A 14,771-nucleotide genomic window follows, 5' to 3' on the forward strand; every position below is an offset into this window, starting at 1 on the left:
GATCAAAAGGGATAACCCAGAAGGGGCAAAAAGCAAGCCCACTTGTTTACAGCCCCTTTCGCCCCATTGGCTAAAAACGTCCGAGTTGTACCCTGGAGAAAAGTCAGGATTGTCAATAATCGGCGTCATTGGGAGGGGAACGTAGTCAATCTGTGTTTAAGGGGTACTGAGTCCCATATTTTCAATGTAGTGATGGTCACATGGGATGAATACAGCCCTATGCTTGCGAGGCAGCCAGACCTCTCGGCATATATTAACACCAACGACTGTTGGTTCATTAAAGACCAATGTTTTTCCGAAAGGGGGCGATTCCACTCTATGATGTAGCGAAGTTGTGTAACCTGAAAGTATTGCGTGATCAGGGGAAGTCCCAGGCCTCCATCTGCTTTTGCACGAGACAGTTGTTGGTGGTGGAGGCGTGGCTTCCTGCCATTCCAGATGAACTGGTTAATGGCGACTAGCAAAGTGCGCAAGATGGGGGTGTTGGCTTCAGCGGGAAGATTAAAAGTGCGCAGGAGCACTGTCATTTTAACTGCGACAATGCGACCAGTATATGCCAGTTGCAGGCGGTTCCCCGTTTTGTTTTAAAAAAGCGAAAAATTTAAATGTACATTTCGGTTTAAATGGACTTGGAGCGATTAAACCCCCCCACAAAAATAAATAAATAAATACAATTGACCATGAGCTGCACAAGAAAATGTCTGTATAGACAGGTTTACTTTTATTAAATGTGTTTTAAGCAAACCGTTGTTTAATGTTCCACTTTTTAAAGATTCAGAGACAAAATCCAGGACAAAGACCTTTCCTTATTACTTGTTCATAAGTGAAAACGTGATGTTTGCTGCTGTCCATAGATGAGGCGTGTTCCTGGGCACAATTTATTACTGAGTCGTGTGACATGTATCCTTTCATGAAGCCTTCTGTGACGTATTTGGACTGCAGGAGATGTGTAGTGTAAAATTACGTATGGGGTGTTAGTGTGCACCACAATGAGTTAAATGCATCGTGCCCCTATGAAAGGGACATTTTCTTTCCCAGTCACAAATGAGTGTCAGAGTTGTAAGGCTGTGTAAACCTGAACTGCCCTAGATACAGTATGAGGTGCTCAGAGTCGCAACTAACCAGTATGAAAAGGATGCATACCATGGATATCCTAGTTGAAATGTGAAGTGTGCCTGTGCGACAAATGAGTGAAGGTAGGGTGTGCGGCTATTGTCAGACCTGAATGATGAGTACATTTTAGCATGTAAAAAGTGAGTATCAGTGCACCCTACCAGGTGCTGCGAGAGTACTCACTACCAAATACCAAACGTGTAAAGCACACACGGTCTTCTCACTGTCCACATTACATAGCATTATCATTTGCTTACTTGGAGTGAACATAACTAGGTTACAACAGCTTTCAATAGCTACAGAGTGTGATAAATCAGAACTTTTTAACTAGAATATATTAACACAATTGTGAGCTACTAAAAGGTGAACCATAACCATATCAGCACAATATTGTTAAAACCCAATGTTGGATGGGGGATACGCCTACAAACATCCTATTCTTTTTTTCCTCATACTCATAAGATCAAACGGTTTCAGATAGTTTCAGAACCTTTCTGATTAGATTAGATGCTACAATAAAAATGATTCATAAAGACAATGAGCGCTAATACAAGGGGTTAAAAACAAACCAACAGCAGTTTAGAAAAAAAATTCTCTTTAAGAAAACGGATACCACTTCTCAAAATAAGTTCTATATTTGCATGTTCTACTTCTGGCCTTTTTAAAAAAATAAATGCTGATGCCATCAAATCCATTTTTAGGCAAGAATGTCTTCACAAATCACCAACACGAAGAATTAAAAATAAATATGTGAGTCAAACAAGGAATGGTCATGTTTCCAGTTACATACTCTTTCTAAATACTGCACCAGCAATGTGCTTAAAATCGTTTGTAGGTAAGACACACAAGCTGGATTAAAATGATTAAGCATTGCATTGTTGGTAGGAAGGGTGTTTTACACGGTCCATAAAATGACTTACTTTCAATTCAGGCTTAGAAAATGTTTACATTACTGCTGCAGGTTTCTTGATTAACTCGAATACCATGCCAGACTTACTGACTGCTGCCACATTAGTAATGTGTTTAATATCGTTCTCATGTGGAATACATTGCCCGAGACGTTTTAAAAGCAAAATCCAACAAGAATGTACCTCTTTTTTTCTGTGGGAACTGTGCCGACAAGAGCTCTCTTAAATCTACCAATGTCCCCATCCATTTTTCTCGGCATCCTCCATTACCTCAAAAGCCTTATTGCGAAAGAAGGCAATATGTGTTTTTGAAAGCTTTTGTATTTTTCATTTGCATGACACTATAACACTGCTGCAGTCTCATCATTTGATAAGCCTGAAAACATTTTAATTTTGAATTCTTTTTTCTTATCCTCCAGCTTGTTCGCAGACTCATTTCTCAAAAGGGTAATACTGTCTGTACAGCAAGGGACAAGGAATAGAAGAACATTAGCAGCTGTTTGATATACAACTCGCACACAGAAATAATCAGTTTAAGGCTTTTGGTAGAGAATTCATGGAGCTTCAGGGCGGACCATCTTTTTTCTCTGGCTTCTCCTGTATCTGGTACTTATCTAAAATTGCATGCCCCGTTTCCTTGGCAGTTTTCTTCACAACAGCCTTTATACCAAGGTGGTCGATATTGAATGCTGTCACCCCAACATTAATGGCAGAATTAACTGCATTGTCTGTAGCACGAGCTGCGTCTCCTCCGTACCTTTACAAAAATAATAAGAATTTGTTGTCGTACGATTGTAATTAATTAAAAAAAAAAAGCATAACAATAGCAGTTAATCAAGTGAGATTAGCCTTTCAATTCGCTTTGACCAGAATCACTCACCCAGAATCAAACAATGTGGAATTATTGTTGACAAATCATTGAATTTCAATTCCTGTACATGATTAATTCTTAGTTAAAACTATTCCCCCGCCTAATTCTGCAGCTGCTGAAACCACTAATGATCAAGATCGAAACAACAGACGTGCTTTTGCCAACTGTACCAGAACTCTGTGCAATGCAACTCAATTTTAGGCGAGCCTGTGACTCATGTTGCATCATTCCCTGCAGCCTCTCTAGAAAATGAAGCTGTATAGCCGGACCAATTTCCCATGCCAGAAACTTCCACTCTGCTTCACAAAAAGCCAGGCACACAACAAAACACCCAGTCTGGAAAACTAAATGGATAAGAAGCCTTTCAATGTCAAAGCAGCTGGTATGAAGTAGACACTTCAGATACATATAAGGTGGTCCTCGAATATAAAGTAGGTATTGAGTGATGCAGCATGGGCTTTTTTAACCTGCCATCTTGGCTGCTTCAAAAGTTATACAGAAGTTTATAGATAGCTTAAACGTTTAATAAACTGATGAGGCATTTCAAACATGTTTAGTTAGTTTGCTGGGACGCTATATGGTCTAACAACACTGCGCACCTCCTAGCTGTGGGACCTTAGAGTGCTTAGTGGAGGAGGTGACCTGTTTTACTGTGTGGCACGGCCATTTCTGCAGAGCAGGGTGAAATGTGGGTTGCTGTGTCCTCTCAGACTCATTGATGTTACTTTCCTGACTCACCCGAAAATAGTGAAGAACAAACCTAGGATCCATATAAGGTATCCTTTGATAGTTGCCATAAGGATCCTCCTCATTAGTTCAAATCAAATCAAATATCTTTATTCGGCACTTAAAAAGATACCATACAAGTACATACATAAAAAGTACATTTAAAAACATTTAAAAACCACATTAAGATGATTAAGAGAAGAGGAAGGGCATTGAGTTCATGTGAAAAAAAATTCTGCTATCAGTCTCTAATTACAGGGCATTACAATCATTTACTTCTCTTGTATTCCTTAACCTCATAGCCACCTTAATAAAACTTACTATACAAAACAATGTGTGAGCATCTGAGGCTTCCTGTAAAAACAGTAGAGCTGCTTTTGCCTGTCTAAATTTGGCTTTTTTAAGAATCCCCACTAAAAACTTACGTCTGGGGGCTGAGTAGAATGAGCATAACAGTACAAAGTGAAGGGTATCCTTCGGAGACCTACTGTCGCAGCCGCAGGTACCCTTCAACTCCAGTGATAGAGTAAATCCAGAAGGGACAGAGAGTAGGTGGTGTAGCATATTAAGTCTAAAACGGGTCATATAAAATCTGTCCTGTGCATTGTACATCACAGCTAGATATGGTTCCATTCCGTGTTCCTTTTTCAATAAGCTGTAGGACAGAACTGTAGGTTTACGCTTTTCCGTGACAGCCCTACTTGTAGATGTCCATTCACCGAACAGTTTTTTGACGTCTTGTTCTGGGCATTTAGGGTTTCGGGTGCGGTGAAAAAGTTTTTGCAACCGATTGCATCCAGGGAATCTTTTACATACTTTATCCAGGGGATATGGCCCCCTCTGTCACGATTCAGACAGTCTTTAATGATTTGCCTGCTGAGGCCAGCCTCTGGATTAGTCCAGATTTTGATCCAAGCCAGGAGCGGCCTGATCTTTATTCGGGCTTCAATGTAGGGCTCTCCCAGTTCTTCATGTAAAATATAAGATGGAGTACTCTGTGGCACTTTCAGTATCCTTTTAAAAAACGTATTTTCCTCCACCTGAATCTGGTGCAAATGCTTATTTGTGAAACCCCACACTTCTGACCCATAGGCTGCTTTAGCGCAGCATATTGACCTGTACAGGTTAAGTACTTGCTCCGGCGACCATCTGCCCAGTCTTCTCCCGTAACCCATTATGGCCCCTGATGACGCCACCAATTTTGCCGCGTGTTTTTCAAACAGGGATTTAAAATCTAATTGCTCATCAAATAAAACGTCTAAGTAGGAAAAAGACTGGACCTGGCCTATTTTGTGGGAGCCTATCCTATATACAAATTTCCTTTTTGGTCTTGTCCCAACTGACATAACATAGGCTTTTTCCAGATTAGCTGACAGGTCAAGTATGGCCATGAAGTTGACAAATCCATCGATCAGCTTCTGGAGCCCCAGCGGTGTTCGGGCTAACAACACCGCGTCGTCCGCGTAAAGCAGGACGGGCACTGGGCGATGGCCTATTTGAGGGGAATCCACGCTCAGGGGCCGATTAGGATGGAGGATTTTCCGCCTCCTCCGGGCCGGCGGAAGCCACCTCCGGCCGGGAGGAGGCGGAAAATCCTCTGCGGAGTCACCAAAGACCCACCGCCGCATTACGATGGCTGGTGGGTCTTGGTTTCCGTCCGCTGCTTTTCCGCCGCGGTCGGATTACAACCGCGGCGGAAAAGCTCTCATTTGGCTGGCAGTGTCTATCAGACACCGCCAGCCAAATTAGGATGCATTTGTAAACATGCTTTTGTACTTTTGATTTTGGGGGCCCGTTGCGGGCCCCCAGGGTGTAGGCGGGTGGGGGGTGCACATGGGGGGTACCTATGGTACCCCCCTGTATTTACATGCACAAAGCGGCAGGCACCGCGCGGTGCCTGCCGCTTTGTGCATGTAAATGTTAAACATGCACTTTTGACATTGCGGCGGGTGCAGCTTGAAGCAGCACCCGCCGCAATGTTAAATATCCAGGATGTGACCGCCAGGGTGGCGGTCACATCCTAATTTGCACGGAGGGACCGCCGCAGCCCATGCGGACGGTCCCTCCACCTCTGGGATGGCGGACGGACGCAAGTCCGTCCGCCATCCTAATCGGCCCCTCAGTTTGGATAGTTCCTTGTCCAGGTTATTGATATATAAGGAAAATAAGAATGGCGCTAAAATGCAGCCCTGCCGCACTCCGCTCGTACATAGGAATGGTTCTGTCTTACTTCCGTCTTGGTTATAACGGACCGTTGCTGATGTATTCCAATGTAGGGCCTTCAGGGTGTCAACTAGCTCTTGTTCCACCCCCAGGCTTATCATCAATGCCCATAATTTTTCTCTGTTTACGCGGTCGAAGGCAGCGGAAAGGTCCATAAACCCCAGGTAGATAGCCCCCTTACTGGCAATAGTGTACTTGGCCGTCAAGAGGCATTAAGTTCAGACACTGATCGGTGGTTGATCTTCCCTCCCTGAACCCGTATTGTATATCTGTAAGTATCTGGTTATCCTCTGCCCAATCTTGTAGACGATTTAAAATGGCACGGCCCAACACCTTCGCCGTCACGTCAATTAAAGATATGGGGCGATAACATTGGGGGTCATCCCGATTCCCTTTTTTATAGAGTGGTACAATTGTCGCCGAGGACCAAGAGCGGGGCAGCCCTGCCACAACTGCCTCGTTCAAGACCCTCGTGAGAATGGGAGCCCACAGCTCCATATTACTCAGATAAAGATCAGGGGGTATACCGTCAGGTCCGGGTGCTTTATTTTTAGTTAACCCTAAGATAGCCGATTCCACTTCTCCCCTAGAGAAATCTAGCCGTGCAGTCAGTTTTGACCTCTGCCCTTCATCATGGGTTGTTTTCCCTGTATGGTTATACAAACTCTGGAAGTGGCTATGCCATTGTTCTGGTAAGATGGTATTCAGTATTTGTGGTGTGCTTGGGTCCTGGAAGCACGGTTTGTTTATGACTTTCCAGAACCCAGACATATCTCCTCTTTCTGCCGCCTCCCTTAGGTCCTCCCAGGCTTGTATTTGAAGGCTTTCTTTACGGGATTTCAGGGCCTTTTTATATTTCGATCTACAAAGGGCTATTCTGGAGGTGTCCCTAGGGCACTGTTTTAGACTATGTTTACGATCTTTATGTGCCTTGATACAATCTTGGTCGAACCAACGAGTTGTGGTGACTGTTTTGCTTCTTTTAGAGGTCTTTAATAGGCCGTCGACAAGACGTGCTATTTCTTCAAATGCGCTGACCACCATCACTCCCTCGTTGTTTTGATCAAGGCATACATTTATAGCATTTAGCCCTGCTGTTACGAGACTCTTATAGAATTTATCTCCGTCTATCTTGGCCCACCTAAGCCTCCTCCCCTGATATACCACCTTTTCTGTTGCATCTACTCTGCTCAATGGTTTCTTGCAATTTAGACATTTTAGTTCCACAACCAAGGGGTTGTGATCACTAAAAAGGCTAATTTCAATTACCATACTGCTGATCCAGTTTCTAAGTGTGGGAGAAACCATGATACAATCTATGTATGAGTGGCAGCCTCTGCCCTTAAAAGTTGGGTTAGGTTCCCCACTACTGCCTAACTCGATCAAGTCCATTGTATGCACCAAATTGTGCCTTTTTGTCCCTTTGTCTATTTCCCACCCCTCTACGGAGTGTGCAAAGTGTGGTCCTTTTGCCACTGTGCACCGCGACCAGTCCTTATTTAATGGTCTCAAATTCTCACAGAGGTGACAATTAAAATCCCCTGTGAGAATGACGCGCGGGGCGCCTGCTACCTTAGTTGATAACTGCGCATCTAGGCGGGAATCCAATTCTTTTATTACGTTTCCTCAACTATTTGTGCCTACCGCATTATACCAATTTACCAATGAAATATTGGTCCCTTTGGAGTGGCAGCCTATTGCCTTTATGTTTTTTGAGTTCCAGTTGTGGTTAAACCATACCCCTTGTATGCGGAGGTCTACATATATTAGTAGTCCTCCAATGGCTCTCCCGGATGAGGACCTTACAGCGGGAACTGGAAAGCATTTAAATCCCTCTATGATGTACTGATTGGGATCAATCAACCAAGTCTCCTGCAGACATATAATGTGGAAGCTGGTAATATACTGTCTCCATTCCTGGCAATCATATTTAGCCGCCAAACCTGCTATATTCCAGGATATAACTCTGAGACCGTCCTGACTGACCAACATGTTTGCTCCGTCCCCTGGTGAGCGAGTTTTCCTATCCTCCCCAGCTAATATTGGGGCAACTATATTTTCTGCATTTGGCCTTACTAGTATATCTGGGGATGATGTAACCCTCTTAACTTTTCTGCATGCCTTAAGCTCTGTGCGCTGTGTCCCCCCTTGTTGCTCTGGGACATCCTTCTTACTGACTCCCCTGCTGCTGCTTTCTTCTGAGGTGGTAGATGTTATATTTCCCAGCCCTATAGACCCTTCACCAAATAATCCCCTAGCAGATTGTGGTGTACGAATTACGTCACAGGCGAGTCAGTCCACCTCGTCCAATACACAGAACCTATTCCAATGGGCATGCAGTGGGAAAGCAGGATCGTATACAGGTAAACCCTGCCAAGGTGCTTGCCACTGTTGCACTCTATTCTGGAGGTCATGATGATAAACCCTACTGGCATGAACACTATTTGTATACACTGGTCTCTGAGGTGTCGTGGAATAGAAGTAGGATAGGTGCAGTGGATATATTTGGGTGTTTGTACTGCTTGGAGGGGCATTACATATGTAGTTCACTGCAGAGGTGTCCCTAAAGTTTATTGTTATGATATCTCCTGCTATCGTTTTTACTCCTTTCCCAATCCACTCCCCTCTTCTGACGGCAAGTATTTCCCCAGAGATATTTGGGGGTAACGGCCTATTCACCCGTAGCTATTGCACACACTTATTTTTTAACTCAAAATGGTTTTCTATTTTCCCTTCCTTTAGGGGAGGAACCCCCGTTAATACTACAACGAAGGGCAGGGCTTCCAGGGGGAGATTTATAGTATGGAAGCGAGCTGGGCCTGTTTTCTCTGATACATTTTTAGGCAGGATATTTTTGGTCGCATTATTACTCTCCTTCAGGTTAGGACCTATTTTCCCATTTACAGCTGTAGGGTTTCCCACTCCCTGGTTAATATGAGCCTGAGGGGTAGTAATGGTGGGGCAAGAGGATAAGGGAGCTCTGGTGTTTTTTACAGTAGTAATTTGTGTACCCATCTTAGAATTTTTTGTAGAGGGATTTACAACTGGTGCTACCTTATCCTTATGTGTGTGATTTGGTGTAACCCTTTCCTGCTCGGCCGAAACTGGAGTTCCAGCTGGAACCGCCGGCTTTGACATTCCTACCCCCCCTATTGTTTATTATAGAGGTTAGTCTGTCAATCTTTGACATCAGGGGTTGGATGTGAGTAATGATAGTTTCTTTCAATCCTGCCTTTAAGTCGGCTACCATATTTGCCACCCAACAGGGTAAACCTGGTGTGGTATTAGGTATTGGTGTCACCAGGTTATGATTTACAGTATGATTTTTCCCCTTTTTTTGTTGTTTACTGAGGTTTCTTTAAACCTTCTCGGGCCTGTATTGTTTGATCTCGGCTTTTCTATAGCGGGCGGGGGATTTGAATCTATAAGAATGTCCTCAGCAACTCTAGGGGTCCCTGTGGGTGCCTGTGCACAGGGGAGATCCGCATAAGAAGACGTAAAGCAGAAACTTATGTCCGGGACATCTGTTGCAGCAGCTGAAAGATCCTCTCCTAGATCTTGGATAGTTATAGTTAGTGGTAGTGAGAGCCTTCTTTCAGTGTTGACAATTGCCGTAGCTACTGCCGATATAGTTTGTTGCAACATCTTGTCTATTGCTGTGAGTGTAGGTAGGGGCTGTGGTATGGCGGTCTTCTGTCTGGTGTTAGAACGTAGCGTAGGCATCTTAGCAATTTTGGTCACCTTTCTCATTATTTGATAATCAGTGCTTGTCTGATTTAAGGGATTTTCTCACCAAGTAGAGAGTGTATCTTTCTGGCTTAAAAAGCCAGAAATATCACCGAAAACTTTTAGGGGCACGGAGTTTTATGAAATTATCAGTAATATCTTGCCATAAGTATGATGTCCTCCCAACAGTCCGTTGGCAAAAAGTTAGGGGGGTGGCCCAGCCCAGCCTCCTCCGGCCGTAGAGGGCCCGCCCTTTGCCGGGGCTTCGCCAGGCGCTGCCCGCGCACTCCCGCGACGCACGGGGGGGGGGGGGGGGGGTAAGGGTGTGACGTGCGATTTAAAGCACTTCCTGGCGCGTATTGTCCCTCAGCAGGGCCGCAAGGGAGCTTGGTTGATGTAGTTCCCAGCTCCCCTCGGCCCCCCCCCACAGCGGACGCGCTCTGAATGGAAGGCTGCGGCGGCGGGGAAGGACCGGTAGCGGTATCAGTGGTCTCGGGAAGTGTTGTTTCGTGCCGGTTGGAATCTTCCCAGCTCTCGGAACAGACAGGAGCCAAAGGGTAGGCGACGGCAGCAAAGCAGATTGTTTGATTCCCCCTCTTTAGTTTTTTATGGGCAACTTTGCCTTTTGCCTAGGATTCATTTATTAACTATTAATGGAAGGGTTATAGTCCGCATTATTAAAGATTTTTAATGGAAATGCTGTCCTTTGCTGTCATAAGAATGGCAGAAAAGGGTTCTACTCCTGAAGCATTACGTGGTACTGCAATTGTCCTGGCACTGAAGTCACCTGAAAGTTGTACTTGACTCGATGGCACGGCTCAAGGATGAAAAGGGACTCTTCCCAATGGGTGGATTCAACAGTTGAGGTTGCAGATGGCCCGATCATGACTGATCATTTAATTAAATCTGTGATGCTGGAGGAAAACTTTTCATACAAATCATTAGGCACCAAGCAGAATTAGTAAATGGGTTGTTGCGCTACAAGATTATGATTTGAAGCTTGGGTACATCCCTGAGGTGGAGAATAAGGCGGCTGACTGTTCCTCATGGCTGGTATTGGATAAGACACAAACGGATACTAATGATGAGGATGATGAGTCGGAATTTGATGATTTCACAGTGTGTGAAGATACTGAAGGCACCATGAATTAAGACGAGTAACATGGTCCATGAAGTAGGATTGAGTGATGACAGATTACAATACTGTAATGTGAGTAATGAACTGTTGTTGCAAGATTTGTTGTGGAGAGGTACAAAAAATTAATTCCCCCCAGTTGTGTCAGAGGAAAATTAATTTAAATGGAAATGGATCATCAGGGCCATGTAGGAATCTCTAAAACCAAAGAATTAGCTTACATTTCTCACGGCCAGGGTCTGATACTCAGGTTGAGCGAGCAATCAGAGATTGTCACAATTGCATGTCGCATGACAAGGAGTGCAGCTCAAGGCGGTGAGAGATTCACCAGAGAAAGCATGGCAAGAAGAGGCTATCGATATTTTGGGGCCTATTACTAATAGAAGTGGTCAATTAATTGTGATGGTGCTGATTGACATGTTCTCACGTTGGACAGAAATATACATTACACAAAATATAGAGACATTCAATGTAATTGCTTTTCTTATAGAAATATTAGGCAGGTAGGGATTTCAAGATTGTATTCTTACGGACAATGGTATGCAATTAGTCTCTAGAGAGATGGAGGAATTTTTGTCTCAGCGGTATCAAACACAAGACTGTTCTCTTTACCATCCCAAATCCAATGATTAGGTGGAGAGAGTCAATAGAGTTTTGAAGGAATCCATGCAAATTGTTAGAACACAAAATGAAGACTAGAAAAAAGAAATTCTTGAAAGAGTTGAAATATATCGCTCAACAGCACTCCATCACGGTTAGTGTGCCGTTAGAACTTTTTAGGGGCAGAAAACCCAGTTCTTTGATGCATACGTCGTGGATGAATCATAAGAATATGGGTGCTCCCCTGGTGCTGGTGGTGGATAGGTGAAGAAAACGCAACACGAAAAAAATACTAAAAAGAAACACTCAACATATACTAGAGTAAATGTGGGTGATATTGTGAGGGTAAAATATTCTCAAAGATATGATAGAGAGCCCGAAAATTTTCTCACCACAAAAAGTGATTACTCCGTTTCATAATGCTGCAAGACTGGAAGACAAAAGCATATGGAATTTGAACAGAACTGCAGTGATGGAACGTGGTACTGTTGGTGGTAAGGGGTATAGAAATATAAACAAAGATGTTAAAATAGAGCTCAGGAGAAGTGGCAGGGTGATTGTTCCACCAAGATTCATGAAATACTGTGGAATGATCCAGGAAACACTTCACGAGCTAAAGAATGTCTATCCTTTCTATAATATATTAAAGTTTAATTTAGTTTAAGGTTTATGTGTACTTATATTGCTTTCCATTTCAAAGTGTTTATTTTTTTAGAAGGTGGAAGGATGATGTGTGGAATCTCTACGGAACCTCCTTGTAGATCGCTATGATGTAATGATTCATCGGATGTTGAACGAACATGTGATTCAGTTGAAAGCGGACTCAGATGGTGGCTGGGATGTTTCTTCCTTACTGTTTAACATAAACAAACAGGTATTTGGCCATCCGCATTTTGCGTGCAGTCTGACTTTGTCACACAGTTGTCACCCTTCATTTGTGTTGTATTTACATTAGATTTGCTCAGTCCAAGAAATGGCGAAGGAAGTGAAAATGAACACTATCAGTGAACAATGGCAGCAAATTATTGCAGGGTCTTTTTGAAAGCTCTATGTGCACCTAAATCCTTGCACAGAGACCAAGAAGGAGGCAATATTGATGCATAACCTCAGACTTCTCTTATTTCGTAGAATCATATAGTTGGTCTTGTTGTGTAGAAAGCATTTAGTACCGATTGGTGCTAGAGGGAGGCGGTGATCAATGTATCTGGTGTAGGCATGATATACTGGCTAGTTCTAACAGCTGTTACAGGATTGTTAATGAGAATTAAAATAAACAGACCACTGGTGGGAAGGTGGGAGGGATAGGCTACAGCAAAAAACTGTGATGCCTCCCTACCCAATTAAGGAAGAAATGTTCAGACAAACGGTATGAAAGTCAGGGGCCAGACTCGTGCATTTTCTGGAGTCTGACAATGTGTGTCTCCACACTAGGTAAGAGAAGATTGGAGAATTTGGATTTATAAATGCACTCCATATTAACTTGAGAAAATAGTGATATCGCTGTTATGTAGGGCTGATTTCAATCTAGGGCAGATTTCAATCTGCTTAGCAAGGAGTCCTTACTGTTTCCTGATGTACCTTTCAGTCGTATGTGATTCAGATTAACTCTCACAAGAAGCAAGTATTTTATGGTAACTTTAATAAAGCTTGTGAGTGTTTGGCGGGGATAGTGGAGGTCTGGCTTAAATTACACATGCTCGTGATAGTAGAGAGGCTCTGGGTAAAATGGTCCTAGTGGCTGGGACATTGAAAGACTTTCAAATTGTGCCAATACACATACTGAGGAAAGTAAATGACTAATGTTGCTGCTTAATCAAAGCTGAATGGGACAAATGTTAGACAGTACATCTCTAAAATACCCATACCAGTTAGCATAGGGATACCTCCCTAGAACCACATTATCAACTGGGAAGATGCAGCACATACTGCACTGGTTGATCTCAGAGTCACAAGACCTGGTTGTTGATTTGCTTTGGATATTAGTTCAACCATATGCTTCAAACTCAAACTCAACTGAGGAGAATTGGCCTATCTAGGTCACATACAGGATTAATCATATGCTAGTAGTATTGTGTGATGAAGACAGGCGGATTACAAAGATGTGGCAAGAGTAAATGGGAGAACAATGGAGTTCCAATTTAGAAATATGAAAAACAGAGCCTGTACTATAACAAGTGAGGTGTTTAGTAATGCTCAATTTATATTAGTAAATTTTAGATGGCTCCATCAAGCATCATTACCTCTTCAATTAATATATCAAATCCTTTAAGTAACCAATGAACTGTGTGGTCTCTGCTTCTTTTATTGCCCATTTAGTCATGTACAAACCTGCAAGAGTTCCAGAGAGTGCTTGTGTACTATTTAGCAGAACACATAATAGACATTACACTGCTAAGGATTTTCCGAAGTGAGAAGAATCGCACTTCGATGCTTTGCAACTGGGAAACTTTTTAACAAAAACAAAACATGTTTTTGCTATTTACTGGTAGAATGCAGCAAGCCTGTGTACAGTTAATGAATCACACAAAGGATGAAATGGGCCATGGCAGAGATCAATTTAGTATCAGCTAACAATTAGGAGCGGGAGGGGGAAAAAAATCATATGTAGTATACAATGGTTTTGATGACCTGGACTATTCCTCAAAGCATATTCTGTAAGAGAACGTAAATAGGTTGCAGTTGTGAACAGTATTCAGTATTTGAATATGTGACTGTTAAACACAAGGTAAATGAGTGTCTTCTGGAGTTTTCATGTAAACTTGCTGAATGATAAGTACATCTAAGCTATGGGGGGGAACAACATTTTTCTTTTCTTGTCTTTTGCTTCCCATTTGGTTCTTATGGGGGGACAACGTTCTCTGCTTTTCTAATGTTTGTACAAATCATACGTCACTTTTTTTTTTTGTGAACTATTCAAATATTTTTATATCTGTAAATAAGGTTTTTAAGCTTTTCTCAAAGTATACCAAAACGTGTTTAAAAATCTTAATCTTAAAAATTTGTTTGACTAACTAGTGAAATCTGTTTGGAACCTTCAAACCAACGTCAAAATGTGTACTCCACTTCTTCCTTTGTGACTTTTGCTACTTTCTTAATCTGTTGCTCCCAAGTCTTTAAAACTCCAGAAATGAAAAACCTTTCAATAAATACTTTCAACAACTTTCATACATTACCATTTATCCCCTTAAAGGAATATTAGAACCTCCATCTGATGCTTAAACCCTCAAATAAACTTATATGTATTTGAAGATAATTAGGGTAACATTAAAAATGTCTAATTATGTCAAGTAATCAAATACAAATGATTTTGTCACTTTCCAAATAATCAGAGTTTTGCCAGAATTAATTCAGCCAGGACTACACTACATTTTTTTTAAAGCACCAACAAGCAAACCAGTGTACAAACACATTACCACATAAGATGTGGGCAATAATTCAATTAACAATCAAATTAATTCAGTTATGCCCA

General features: G+C 42.5%; 1 protein-coding gene across 2 annotated transcripts in view; it reads right to left on the reverse strand.

Annotated features, from left to right (window-relative positions):
* Positions 1–698: 698 nt before the first annotated feature.
* The window catches only part of SPART (spartin), a 343,637-nt gene continuing 329,564 nt past the window's right edge, over positions 699–14,771 (reverse strand). For both annotated transcript variants that reach the window (XM_078657185.1, XM_078657184.1), the window contains one exon: positions 699–2,778. Coding sequence is in view for 1 of the 2 variants with exons in the window: in XM_078657184.1 (XP_078513310.1) it covers positions 2,586–2,778 (193 nt within the window). In the remaining variant the exon portion in view is untranslated. The remainder of the gene's footprint in view (positions 2,779–14,771) is intronic.

Source organism: Lissotriton helveticus, chromosome 8, assembly GCF_964261635.1.
Source record: "Lissotriton helveticus chromosome 8, aLisHel1.1, whole genome shotgun sequence".
Classification (NCBI taxonomy): domain Eukaryota; kingdom Metazoa; phylum Chordata; class Amphibia; order Caudata; family Salamandridae; genus Lissotriton; species Lissotriton helveticus.